General features: G+C 37.9%; 1 protein-coding gene and 1 long non-coding RNA gene across 2 annotated transcripts; one reads left to right on the plus strand and one right to left on the minus strand.

The window, feature by feature from the left end:
• Positions 1-200: 200 nt before the first annotated feature.
• LOC124160257 lies at positions 201-1,998 on the minus strand. The gene is made up of 3 exons (XR_006865128.1): positions 1,793-1,998; positions 594-700; positions 201-494 (listed from the first exon to the last, which is right to left on the minus strand). It is a non-coding gene; the product is annotated as an uncharacterized LOC124160257 (long non-coding RNA).
• A 1,112-nt stretch (positions 1,999-3,110) lies between these two features.
• Positions 3,111-9,074, plus strand: LOC124160255. Its single transcript, XM_046536071.1, has 3 exons — positions 3,111-3,405; positions 6,304-6,438; positions 8,899-9,074. Exons 1-3 carry the CDS (start codon positions 3,155-3,157, stop codon positions 8,972-8,974), a joined length of 462 nt encoding a protein of 153 aa, XP_046392027.1. The 5' UTR covers positions 3,111-3,154; the 3' UTR covers positions 8,975-9,074.
• Positions 9,075-13,695: the final 4,621 nt, after the last annotated feature.

Here is a 13,695-nt window from a genome sequence, read left to right on the forward strand (position 1 = left end):
TGGTATAAATTTGGAAAAATAATCATCTGGTACATAATTTAGCATACATTATATGATACTAATAATATATTGGAAGTAATGACCTTGATTTTTAAAAAGTAAACTCCTTGCATCGAAAAGAAAGAATAATTTTTATATCATATCTGTATCCTTGAGCACCGAATATATTAAAAACAGTGTAATGAATGATAGGTGGCTGAGGTAACCCACACCACCACTGGCCCCAGACTGGAATACTATGTGGCAGGCCAAGTACCCCTGAAACTTATTAAACTGAAGCCAATGTGCGGGTTATGAAGTCTATTGAGAGGTGCATGGGGGTTCTTAACTCTAGGTTCAGATGATTGCTGAGACATTGAGTGCTGGAGTGTGCACCAATAAAATCAGGATTGATAGTTAATTCTTGTGTTGTACTTCATAATATGTGTGTAGGGGCTGGTTTTCCCTTTCAGACGAGGCTTATTATTATGGAGATCCCAGCTCTTGCAGAGTCCCTCATTGGAAGAGGCATATTAAACAAGTCCAGAACTATTAGACAAGCGATTATTAACAGGTTACCTAATGCATTGGTAAATTACCAATTTATACACTACCATTGCTTTTGTTGGTGGTCAAACTACGGTTTTCCACCTTAAAATTAATCATGGGATCCCTCGTAGAAGGGATACCCTGTAGTTGCCACCAACCTCATCAGAATGGTCTAAAATGAGAAAAGAAATATTACGAATGGGTCATGTTTCATCCATTATTTTTTCATGCATTTTTCTGTTACTTGCATAAGACATATAATTTCTTTCACTAGGTAGAAATTTCCCTTAACAATTATCTCTGCTTGGGTCTCTTAACCTTCTTGATTGTGAGGTACTTCAGGATAAAAGTAGAACAGAACTATAGCTCAGTTTATATCAATTGCCACCCATTCAGGCTGTGCTTCCTTTTTCTTAGGAACGGTAGTAAGAAAGTGATATTTTTAGGTGTGCTGATGACTTTAGATGCTGCAAATTTGCTACCTATATAATATTATAGCGTGATTGATTTTTAAGAATCCAAAATTATGAGGTAGAAACTCCTTCACTTGACTTTGTACATAATTTAAAAATTCCAAGGTATCTCTTAAATTGAAACTACTACAAAATGAAGAAGATTTGAATTTATTCAATAAAAATATGAACTTAATGTCACTTCTATTCTAAAAAGTTAGGTGTACTTATATACGTTAGCGACAAATGTTGAGGCGCATTTCGTCAGTACCATAACTCTTAAATATTAATGCCAGGATACAAATTGTGAACATTGAAGTCAGGGTTGCAACGTAATGATAGGCAGTCCGTTGTAAATAGATTCTTATTTTTATCAATTTTGAGGGGTTTAGTTCACCTTATTTTCCGTCTTCTTAGCACCCTGTTACCAGCTCTTACTCCATAAAATTATCCTTTCTTATCTACAGTCTTCCAATAATTAAGCAAAATATTCTTAGGACATCGCTTGCGGTTGATAAAATATTTCAAAACATTTTACCACACTCATGAGGACTGTTTACATTACTATTTTCATTGCCTATAACTAATTATCCGGCCAATTCTGCGATAAACGATATGACGAAACTGACTACTTCAATTCAAATACTTGATTTATCATTAAAATGGGTCCATCAAAGCAAAGGCATAGGTAACCAAATCTGGCATAAGCAAATGCATAATAACGCCAAATTCCTCTCATTTACAAGTTTTTATCCCAATTACTCACTGTAATCTTAGGTGGCTAATCGCATGCATATTTCCAACGCACTCACCTTCAATATTAATATACACGTTGAGCTCTCACTTGTATTTAAAAGTGTACAACATACTTTTCATTAATCAACGTTATAATTCATAATAGCATTGCACTTACCAGCTGAATCTCACTCTATTTTTGTTTGTCGAGGACAATTGCATGCCGATTTTCTCTGATTGGCTCGCAGTGACGTATTGCAGGAAAACTTCGGGTATCTTCGACTTCCCCACTACCGCGGAGGGGAAGGCACGAAAATGTTTTCGTGAAGCCTACTGAATAGCAAATTACGCGTCTTCGAATGTTTACGCGGCGTAACCACGTAAACGGAATCTTTCGTCTTCGCGACCGCGTAAAGAGTTACTGAATAGCCCTGCTGATCTGAACACCAGTGGCGCAGCGAGTGGGGGGGTTTTGGGGGGATAAAAATCCCCCCCTCCAGAGATGAGGAAAACTTCTAGGTTTCAACTATTTGGTTAATTTGATAGATATATTTATAGAATAGAGTAAGGATTAATAAAATATCCCACAGAAAGCCATATAACTCACCATTTTAGAGGACTCATCTTAAAATTTTTCTTGGTGAGGGCAACCATATCTCCTGCTTATCCTGGCGGGTATACCAAACACCCAAGGCCTAGTTACGCCTAAACCCCCCCCCCCCCTTGCAGCTAGCTACTAGCTGTGCCACTGCTGAACGGATTTTCTAACCATTTTAACCCTGCACGATATGTGATCCAGACCAGTGGGGTATCCAGGAATTATGTTCGGGTAGGGGAGTATAAAAACAGAGGGGTTAATTTTGAAAAACAGAGTACATAATAATTAGAGGATTTACAACTAGTTTTAACACTTTTCTTTTTAAAAAACTTAATTTTTGAAATAAATCTTTTGTAAATTCATAAATTTTCAATCTTTTGCTATCTTAGGCAAAGTCAGGGGTGCCGATTTACAAAAATATTGGGGGGACCAAACTAGGGATCTTGCTCGGGGAAATTTGATAAGTATTGAGATTTAAGTTTTTTAAGCAATTCAAAAGAGTAATACGATCAAAATTAGAATCCTGATAACTCAAATGTCAACATCTGGACACTCCGGGAAAAATCGACAAGCCTGACACATTTTTTCTCATACCCATAACGAATTTTAGAGGGGGCTCGGGCCCCCTCAGGCCCCATGGAGTCGGCGCCACTGGGCAAAGTAATTATGTTTTTATATTTTGGGGGTGGGGAGGCGACCCCCCACAAATTCCTCCTTGCTATGCGACTCATCCATACAATTTCCTGACATCAACAATTTTTAATGTATTGGTCCAGCGTGCTGCTGCTGCCCGCAGCCTGAGGAGGAGGAGGAGAAGGTGGAGAAGGAGCAAGTGCACTCCATGGAGGTTAGAACGGAGGGGTCCTTGAGATGCCATCTCGTGCGGTGGGAGACGACCCGGGGGCCTAGGATAAGAATACCATCTATCCCCCTTCACCCTCGCATGCCGCCCATTCGTGAGGAAGGCGTTGACGAATTGGGCCGGTTGTGCGAGGGTGAAGGAGAAGACCCCGACGGTGCCAGATGGCTGAGGGCCATAGGGAGGTTGTACGAGGGAGACCAGCCAGAAATTCCTGGCTGGTTATTCTCTAGGTAATTAGTTGTTTCTATTTCTTTAGAGCCTTACTTAAAACTTTCATTCTGAATATTGGCCTTTGGTCATGATCATTTTATTACACAATAACTTAAGGCAACTTATTCACTCTACTTATCCACGAAAACACATTGCCTTAAACTTTTTCTTGGTGAGGGACCCCACATCTCCTGCTTATGCTGGCGGGTATACTACACACACATGGTCTAATTGCAACTAAAACCCAAACCGAGACATGATTCCTAGCTGTGCCCCTGCTGAAAACACTTTCTAACAATTTTAACTCTGCACGATTTGTGATCCAGACCAGTGGGGTATCCAGGAAATATGTTCAGGTAGGGGAGCATAAAAACAGAAAGGTTAATTTTGAAAAACAGAGTACTTAATTAGTAGAGGATTTAAAACTCGTTTTAATACTTTTCTTTTTAAAAAACTTAATTTTTGAAATAAATCTTTTGTAAATTCATGAATTTTCAATTTTTTGCTATCTTTAATTTAGGAAAGTAATTGTGTTTTTATGTTTTGGGTGTCGGAGGCATACCCCCACAAATTCCTCCTCACTATGTGACTCATCCATTCAATTTCCTGGCATCGACAAATTAAATATAAACATTCTCCTCTACTATGGTCCAGGCTGCTGCATTTGCCAACAGCGGGAGGAGGAGGAGGAGGAGAAGGTGGAGAAGGAGGAAGTAGAGGTTCAAATGGAGGGGTCCTTGGGATCTTATCCCATGAGGTGGGAAAAGATCAGGGGGCCTAGGATAAGAATACCATCTATTCCCCTTCACCCTCGCATGCCGCCCATTCGTGAGGAAGGCGTTGACGAATTGGGCCGCTTGTGCAAGGGTGAAGGTGAAGACCCCGACGGTGCCAGATGGCTGAGGGCCATAGAGAGGTCGTACGAGGGAGACCAGCCAGAAATTCCTGGCTGGTTATTCTCGAGGTAATTAGTTGTTTCTATTTCTTTAGAGCCTTACTTAAAACTTTCATTCTGAATATTGGCCTTTGCTCATGATCATTTTATTACACGATAACTTAAGGCAACTTATTCACTCCACTTATCCACGAAAACACATGGTGTAATGGAATTGCACACTGAAGTAGCAACAGTGATGTGTCAAGTTCTTAGGTAAGGGAATGTATTTTTTATATATTAATCAACCATTTAAATATTCATTGGAGGGCAACGTGAAAGATTATCATTTTATCAATTCTCAGTGAAAATAACTGATAGGAAAGAGGTGGCTTCCTTCCTCCGCCAATACTTGTGTTATGCTGAATATATTCATTACAAGAGAGAGAATCCTTGAAAAATTTAGGAAATTCAACCAATTAACAATTGCATATCCAATGTACATATCAGTTAACCCTTTCACGCCGAATGTCAGCAGCAGCCAAATCTTATATTAAATTGGAGATGCTCTAATGTTGGCTGTAGCTAACGAGAGCTTTACAATGCAAACGACAATGGCAATGTCCGACCCGAGAAATGGGAATCCATAATTGATGAATCAACAGTCACTAGTTTTCAGGGCTGAGATCAACTTAGCGAGACCTTGGTGCCATTCCTCGGCAATTTGATCCTATCTTCCTAATCATTTATGATACTCCTCACAGACAGGGACGCCGACTTACAGAAAATATTGGGGGAGCCCAAACCGGGGATCTTGCCCTGGGAAATTTTATAAGTAGCGAGTTTTAAGTTTTTTAAGCATTTTAGAAAAGTCATATGATCAACATTAGAACCCTGATAACTCGAATCTGGATATCTGGACACTGCGGCGAAGATCGACAAGCATGACAAATTTTTTTTCCTCACACCCATAACGAATTTTTGAGGGGGCTCGGGCCCCTGAGGCCCAATGGAGTCGGCGCCACTGCTCACAGCAGGAATCAACTCCTGAACTGATACAACTATCAACGCTTTTTTAGTACTTCCAATACTTTATGCCTTGAAATGAATTCTTTGTTTTGTTCTGCACCTTTGCAATTTTTAAGTGGAATTTTAATATTATAATTTTAACATTCATGTAACTTAAAATTCATTTAACTTTTGCATGAAAGTTTGAGTACCCTATGTGTTCACTTCTGATGAAAAATGCATGTTGAGAGAAATATTTTCCTCCAAATTTGTTATTATCAATTCTGAGAATCAATTAAAAATTCAGTAAAATATTTGTTATTTTTTTAATGTGTACATTAGTCATTATCATAAAAAATCATTTTATAATAATATGTATTACCAATGAAATGAGTTAACCGTTAAGTCGTGCTAAGAGCGGGTTGGAGTCGAGTCTAGTGGCAGGAGTATTGGCTGGGAACGCCATTGTATTTGGTCCCAAATCGGAGGGACAAAGGAATTCGTAGGAGAGAAGTCTAAAATATTATCATGCTAATCATTCCACTGAAACATCTTCCATTCCCAGGTACCAGCAAGGAAAGTGTTACAATATTGAAGGGTTTCAATGAAATATACTTAAATTTTGCAGTTTTTTTTTAAGATTTTATGAATAGAATACATATATAGCATATTTATTAAAATATATATACATTGTTTTCCATTGCATACAATATTTGGGCATTTTTCCATTGCATGCAACATTCAGATTAAGCAAACATTCTTATTGTGAATTTCTGGCCATATGCTTGATTGAACAATCTAAAGTACTAATTGAATGGAGGGATCAAGCAGAAGTACACCATCTCTTAACAGGAGTGAGTCATTACTGCCAGAATGGAACCATGCCAAACAGCTTTCCAGAATGTATATCACATATGTTATTGTCCTACTGCATACGTGTCCATCAATCCTACATGATATGAGTGATGATGTCTCTTTGGCTATTACTCTGCATTAGAATCACACTCATGTGTGAACATTAATATTTTCATTTCAGAACCAGAACACCCGGTTCCCCCTCCCTAAGGCAGTTCCTGGCACCGAGGGCAGGCCCCCACCCACCAGGACCCCTCCGAACATCGAACGCCAGAACATCCGCCACCTCTAACGCTACCTCCTCCTCACCCAGCAGGTTTGTTGAAATCACTCTCAGAAATTCTATTTTCTATTAGCTTCGATATTATAAATAAAATATAAGGGATTTAAAATGTAAAAGCACTGTCAATTTAAAAATAGGCAATATCCATTTCACCTTTCATTTTGGGTTCAATGTTATAGGTATTAGGGATAGTGATTATTACTGGAGTGTTAGGTACAGGTTAATGGCTTTGTGGAGTGAAAAGTCAACATGGGGTATTTAATGGGAAGCTGGGTTGTTGTGGAAGGTATAGATAAGGTAAGCAGCATGATTCTGATGGTGGAAAACGAGATGCCACCCACCGCCCATGTTGTGGATAATGTCCAGGTCAAATGAAACAAAAAATAGGGGATAATTGTTTCCATAGCTTAGCCATATGGCCTTGTTCTCCATACCCTTTTAGTTTGTCATGAAAAAGAAAGGGGACATCCGTATTGAAGAATTTATTCATATTACACATGCAATTATGTTGAGAGGCATCATAGTCACGCATATTTTGGAAAAGATAGCCCCAGAAAAGTTTCGAATAGCTTACTCTCAAAAATGGTAATTTTGGAGAAAAAATTGTAGGAAAAAATTAGTATGTAGATAATTACGTGATCTTCAATTTAGGACTGAGCTATTTTTTATAGTTTAACTATGTAACTGTTGTTAATGAAGCAAACTTTTTTTTAACCTTTGACCTTGAATAATTTTTAGCTTGTTGGAAATTCTTGCCAGGGTCAATGTCTATTTTGACCAGGCTATATTGTCAGTATAGCAACCATGGATAGGAAGAAGTAGATGAGATTTAAAACAGCTCAAGGTAGAAATTTGGGAAATCCTGGGTAGGAAAAATCTAGCAGTGATGGGGAACTACAATGCATAAGTTTTAAGGAAGGGAAGGAAATGAAATCGGGGAAAGATGATCTTGAAAATGGAGCAATAGCAGGGAGGAGTCAGGAGCATTTTGCAGGAGGGACAAATTATACATTTCTGACATAGAAGGATTTTGAACACTATAAAATAGACTAAATTTTTTTACTATGATATCATTACTTTCATATATGTAATGTTCAATTATTGGGCCTCAATCATTCAATTTCATATTCTTTATCCCAACCCACAAAAAAATCCTGGGTCCGCCCCTGATTACAAATGTATTCCACCGTCATAGGGAGGTGATTCAGTCCATGGTATCTCATGAACTATATCCATGAAATATGTAAACATATCAGATAGGTGACATAAAAATAAGCCTGAGTTATAGGTTAATCATGAAAAGGTCACACTGGCTTCCTGAAGTTGATGTTGATTCAACCCAAAACCTAGTGCTTATGACATGAAATGTGAGTTTATAGTAACTGACCTGGTAATTCAAAAAAGTGAGGAAAAGGAATGTGGTAGCTCTGTAGTGAACTAGGAGGAGAGAATTTCAGGAACTTATGAAATATATATGTATTATATCCCAGATATTGGAGAAAAGTAGACTATAGAGAAGTGTGGTGTGAAATTGAAAGTGGAATTATCAAAGCAATCAAGATGTTAACTGAATATGGTGACAGTTTGGTGATAAAAACCCATGGATAACAGATTATGTAAATAATATCAAAAATAGAGGACCTAAGAATGTGAGAGGACGTTGAGAGAGTGCACATAGAAAAGGCATTTAGGGAAACTAATGAACAATTACAACCAGCAAAATAATATGGCATGGTGGAATGATGGAAAAAAACAGAGTACATAATGTAATGGAAATGTTCAGAAGGAAGGAGAGGTATGTGCATTATATACCAAGGTTTTGTCACTTTTGGCCATCAAAGGAGGGCAACTCAAATCAAATATTAAGGCTAGTGATGGAAGAATGCTAACTGAGCCCCACAATGTTCAAAGTACGTAATTGGAGAGAGTTTTCAAAGGATTTTCCCAACAACAGGAAGAGGCTGAAAAAATTGAACAGAGGAGTTAAGTGTTGGGGGGATGATAACATTGGACATGGATGATAAACATTGATATCGAGAGAGCCCTTCACAGAATGAAGACTGGGAAATAAGCAGGCCTTGACAAGCTTGCACGTCATCCAGTGTAAGCTTCTGAAGAATCAAGCCTCAGTAATATCTGTGATCCATACCTAATGACGAATTTCTTGCTAAAATATTTCCTAATAATTTTAGTTTAAGGTTTGAGTTAAAATGTTTACACTAAATTATCTATTTAGTTTTCACAATTAACACATCTACACATAATATGGAAGACTTTTTCATTGCCCATTTCACATTTTTCACCTAAACATTTTTGGGACAAATTTTATCAATTACAAAGTCCATTAAAAATAATTAACAGCATTTACAGCAATAAGTAGTCATTTGCAAAAAACTAAAAATAATTATGTTTTTTTATAAGCATTATTGAGGAACTCAGAAAATGGAATTCAATTGACTAAAGCATAAAACCCATTGCTCACTTCCTTTTCAGTGGCAGCTCAAATGATTCCGAAGGGCAGACATTTGCGCAGCCTAGAATTTATCCAAGAGGCTTCTTCCCTCCATAAGGTGAATTACATTGTCTACAGTCCAGGGTGACATGATGATCAGCCAAAATAGGTGTTGGCCTATGGTGAAATTTTTATAGCAAATATCCTGTTGCTCACATTGTGCTATTTCACGCATTTAAAAAAGAGAACCAAATTCCTGTCCATTGACGACTGCACTGCACAGTGGTCTACTGAAACATTAGTTGGAATAACGAAGAAAGATGCACTTGGTGTGAATTTATGTGCATATTGGGCAAGAGAGAGGGGAGAATCAACGGGGTATGGCACGAGAGCGGCCTCCATCCAAAATCCATTTTGTCACAGCTCTTGGGCATTACCAGAAGAGAAGCACGTCTAAATGTTCGTACACCTCTCTAGCCACTTGAGAGGCCTCTTCATGGATCATAGGCTCCTTACCTGCGTTCTCGGATCTAAAAATATCGCGAGCAATACGAAAATATGTCATTACTACTCTAAAAGTTGGAAACATCAATTTGTTTTATCCTTTCACTGCTGTTTAATCTTCGAAAACTTTCTCCTCGCATGCAGTGAAAAAGTTAAAATGCATTTCGTGGGGCCATGGAGCAGGTACTTCCAGGGTGGGTGTGGTACACCCTCCGAAGGGTCGCAAATTCAGGACCCTTTCCTTTGACGACCTCACCCTTGCTGGCCCCTCTCTTTTACCACGCTAACCGGAGGCCTCCCTCCCCAAAAGTGACCGCTCTGACTGCATTTTGAAATGTTTACATTTTATAGCACAAGAAATAAGTACGTCTTATCCTTAAACCAGTGTCGATTAACGAAAACCAAATCTTCCCTTCCTATTCTAGGCACTAGGTTAGTTAACCACCTACCCATTACAGCCAGAATTACCAGTTTGTCTACATTTAAGAGGGTGACTCGCAATTGGCTTGTCTCTCATCCTTTATATTCTGTCTATGATTTTTTACACATTGTACTGATGACATTGTATTTTGATGTAACCTATATATTTGACTGTATGTGATTTCTCTAGTATATTTTTGTACAACATATTTATTTGTACTTCTGACGAGGACTCTGTATTTCTGAATACTATTAACCAATAAAATTATTATTATTATTATTATTGCTGAATGGCCATTTTCCAGTGGTCCACAGCCACGTTTTCAGCAATTAACAAAATCATTTTTTTTCATAGCAGAAACATGGTTCAAAGATGTACTTGATTGGCAGGAGTGAGAGCAAATAATCATATGTTGATAATCAGATTAATTGATAGATTTACAAAATGCACTCAGAGTGGTCACTTTTGGGGAGAGAACCCCCCCACCTGCAGGGTCGAAAAGACGTGCCAGCAAGGGTGAGCTCGTTGAGGAAAGGCTCACGGATTTGGGACCCTACGGAGTGATTTGGCAAAAGTGCTGAGGGCATGGAAGGGGGGAAGATAGAGCACGATCACAGTATCTTGCCATGCAGAGGAATGAGAAAGGGACAGGTTGTCTCACAACGCATTCCTTTTTATGTACCTTCTACCATCTGCCGATTTATATTATCAAAGAAAAGTGCCCTCCTAGCAGCATATGCAGGAATAATTTTGGTGTGTCTCGATTTGGCCATGAGCAAGCATAAGAAATTTGAATTTTGTCTTGCAAATCCTCAGTCTGTCCCACTGTGCCCTGGTCCGTATAATAATGCACCTGTGTTATTTTCTCAAAAAGATACTGGTGGCACTACTCTCTGTGATATTCATGAACTTTTTTCATGCTCTGAATCTTTGTGAGCATTTATCACTTAATGTTGTCTTGTTGCAAATGAGATTGAATTATGGATTGTTTCATCAATATGATTTGGTAGCAGACGTAAAGAAATGTTACAATGTGTACTGAAAGTGGAGTATCAGGGAATCGCTCTCAAGTGGTATCTTCAGGAGATGTATAGAAGGGAGAAGGGAACAAAACATTCTGCAGAAATTTGGTCACACGTCCTTATCGGACTCATGCCTGACCTGCGGCGGTGGCAAATTTTCCACTTTCAATGGCTACAGAAGAGCGTGAAAATTTTTTTGGACAAATATTGCATTTATTTTTAAATTTAGTACCTCTTCCAACAATTGGGGTAAAAATAATGGTGGTGGAAACATTATTTGCCTTACATTGGAGCAACATTCAGATTAGGAAATTCAATGCCTGGGCCGGGCGTCTGCCTTGACTTCTTTTACTTATACTATGCCTATTTAAACGAAAAGGAGCAATTTGGATCAAGATTTTTCTTTTGAAACATAAGTTAAGATTCAGGTCTTCCTTGCTATATGCAATTTCAATCGAGTCTCGTCTCCTTCATAAGGATTTTAACCACTTTATGTTGTAAAATAGTCCAAAAACAATATTCTTTTAAATGTTTAGTTATAAAATGAAAAATTGTTAAAGGAATAAATATTTCCATATAATTATTGGGAAACATTTACACATTCAGAAAATATGCTTTAAAATGCCCCCAAAACAAGCTTAACGACTAAAAGGGAAGGTAAAAACTCAATATTTGCTGAAATTTCAAATTGAAAAAATTTCACTATTTTCTTATTTTTAACAGCTTCTCGTGACTTTATTGATAAAAGTAATATTTCAACAGTTGCATTTCCTTAATACTCAGACATCACACCACCAGACTACACCGTTTTTATTTTCCAAAAAATAGTGAAAATTCATGGTTTTGTCAAGCTTTTTTCCATTTCAGCCTTCTTTGCATCGGTGGTGCAATAATAACACCAATAAGGGTTGAATCCTTTCGCATAGATTCAATAGCTCCACTTTATCTCATTTTTCAGTTATTCCTGAGTGGAGGATGGTTTCCCTCGACCCATTGTTCGTGACTCAGCTGATCATCTCCACGGGTGATGGACCTGTGAACCTCACGCTGTAATTCGACAACGCCACTCACACCGGAGTCCAGGACAAATGATACCCGCCAAGTACATATCAATCCTATTAATTATACGTTGATCAGTGTCTTGAAGAGTAAATCAATAGGAATAGGGTGGTTACCTTTAATTTTTTTATTGCAAAATCAAAAGATTATTACTCCTGGAGTAGGTAATTCACGATTTAAAAATTTTAAATGATAATATCTATTTTTCACGATTAAAAGAAAAGTGAAAAATTACAAGCACGCGAAAACGCAATGTCTAAGCATGAATGCTGGGAAAAGCCCTTGTGACTTCATTCCGGTTCCAGCTGCTGTCATGCGAGTCCACCTTGGTACAAGGCTATGAATGCCGCAACGACAAGGCAGCTTGCAGGTAGCAGATTACTCTGCTAGCTGGTAGCGCTTGGCTTAAATAAGGATTATTAATACCCTATCAAAGGAATGAAACTTTCCGACCATATGCAATTTTAATAGGTGGTTATTAAGAAATGTTTCCCTAAGCTCTGAACCACATGCATTGGTAATCTTGGCCAAAACTTTCGAATTTTACTTCTGAAGACCTACACTACAAGACACTAATCAACACAGGTTCAAGTGAAAGAAAAAAAAACTCATTTGTTAAAGACATTATATTCACCTAAAATTCAACCTGTCATTGTAAAATCGCAGGCATAAATATCCAGGGTCTACCAAAGATTCACGATTTCAAGATCCCTTACTCTTTGTTGTGTTACAATCCCCCATTATTGTGATTCCCCCACTGTTATTAATCCTGGGTATGAAATGGGGATTATAGGGGTCAAGATAGAAGTTAGTGGGAGTTATTTAAAAAAATAACTACAGGCTAGTTCAGCGGCACAGCTAGGAATTAAGACTAGGGGGCGTTTTAGGCACAGCTTATAATGAGAGTAGCCTGTCTATTTTTGCAAAGCACAAAAATTCATAAGATGAAATATTATTTCACCTGCGCAGAATTTGAATCGTGATCCTCCAAATTCACACCAGGTACTGAACCACTTTAGAGAACATTATATAACCAGCCTTTTTTATGTGAAGCTACTCCCTTAATATGTAATTTATCACCTTGACATTATGAGGGTGTACAGATTAGGCTCTAGTCAACATTTGCCTGTATCCCATTTCACATATATGTATTTTGTACGCCATTTCACATTAACATCCTCTAATTTTAGGAATGAACCAGTTAATGATTTGGTCAAATTCTTGAACATGTGTTTATTTACTTTTGAAAAATTAGGGAGCAGCAATATACCATCTTATTGACGTTAAAATTTTTTTAGATGAAATTAGGCAAAATTTTGAAATCACAAATATATACATATTGAAAAATTAGTGATTAAAGTACTGAGTATGATTGCCATAAAAAAATTTTTGTTTTACTGTTATATGTGTACCCGTAAAGTCCGGCACATGTATATATTTGAGGACATTTTTATTATTTTTTAGAGTATGTACTCCTTTGGTGAATGTAGGATTACATGTAAGTTTTGGTGAACACCTCTGGTCAGTCAATCCTTTGCACTGGCAAGTAGGCATGGGGACTTCGGCACCCTGTGTAATTTTTCTGCCTTCTGTTGACTGTGCACTGAATACACCTGATAAGTTGTGATATTTTGCTGAACAGATAGGAGTGAAGATTCTTTTTTCCCATCGCACTTTAAAAGACTTAAGTAAATGCGGGGCATGATTTTGTTAGAGTATATTATTTTTCTGTGTAAACCGGAGGTGTACTAACACCCCCCTGAGTAACCACCCCTTACGGGCATTGAGGCGGCTTGTGGGGAAGTATGGAGATGTAGATGTCCTGATTTTCT

This window comes from Ischnura elegans, chromosome 6, assembly GCF_921293095.1.
Source record: "Ischnura elegans chromosome 6, ioIscEleg1.1, whole genome shotgun sequence".
NCBI lineage: Eukaryota > Metazoa > Arthropoda > Insecta > Odonata > Coenagrionidae > Ischnura > Ischnura elegans.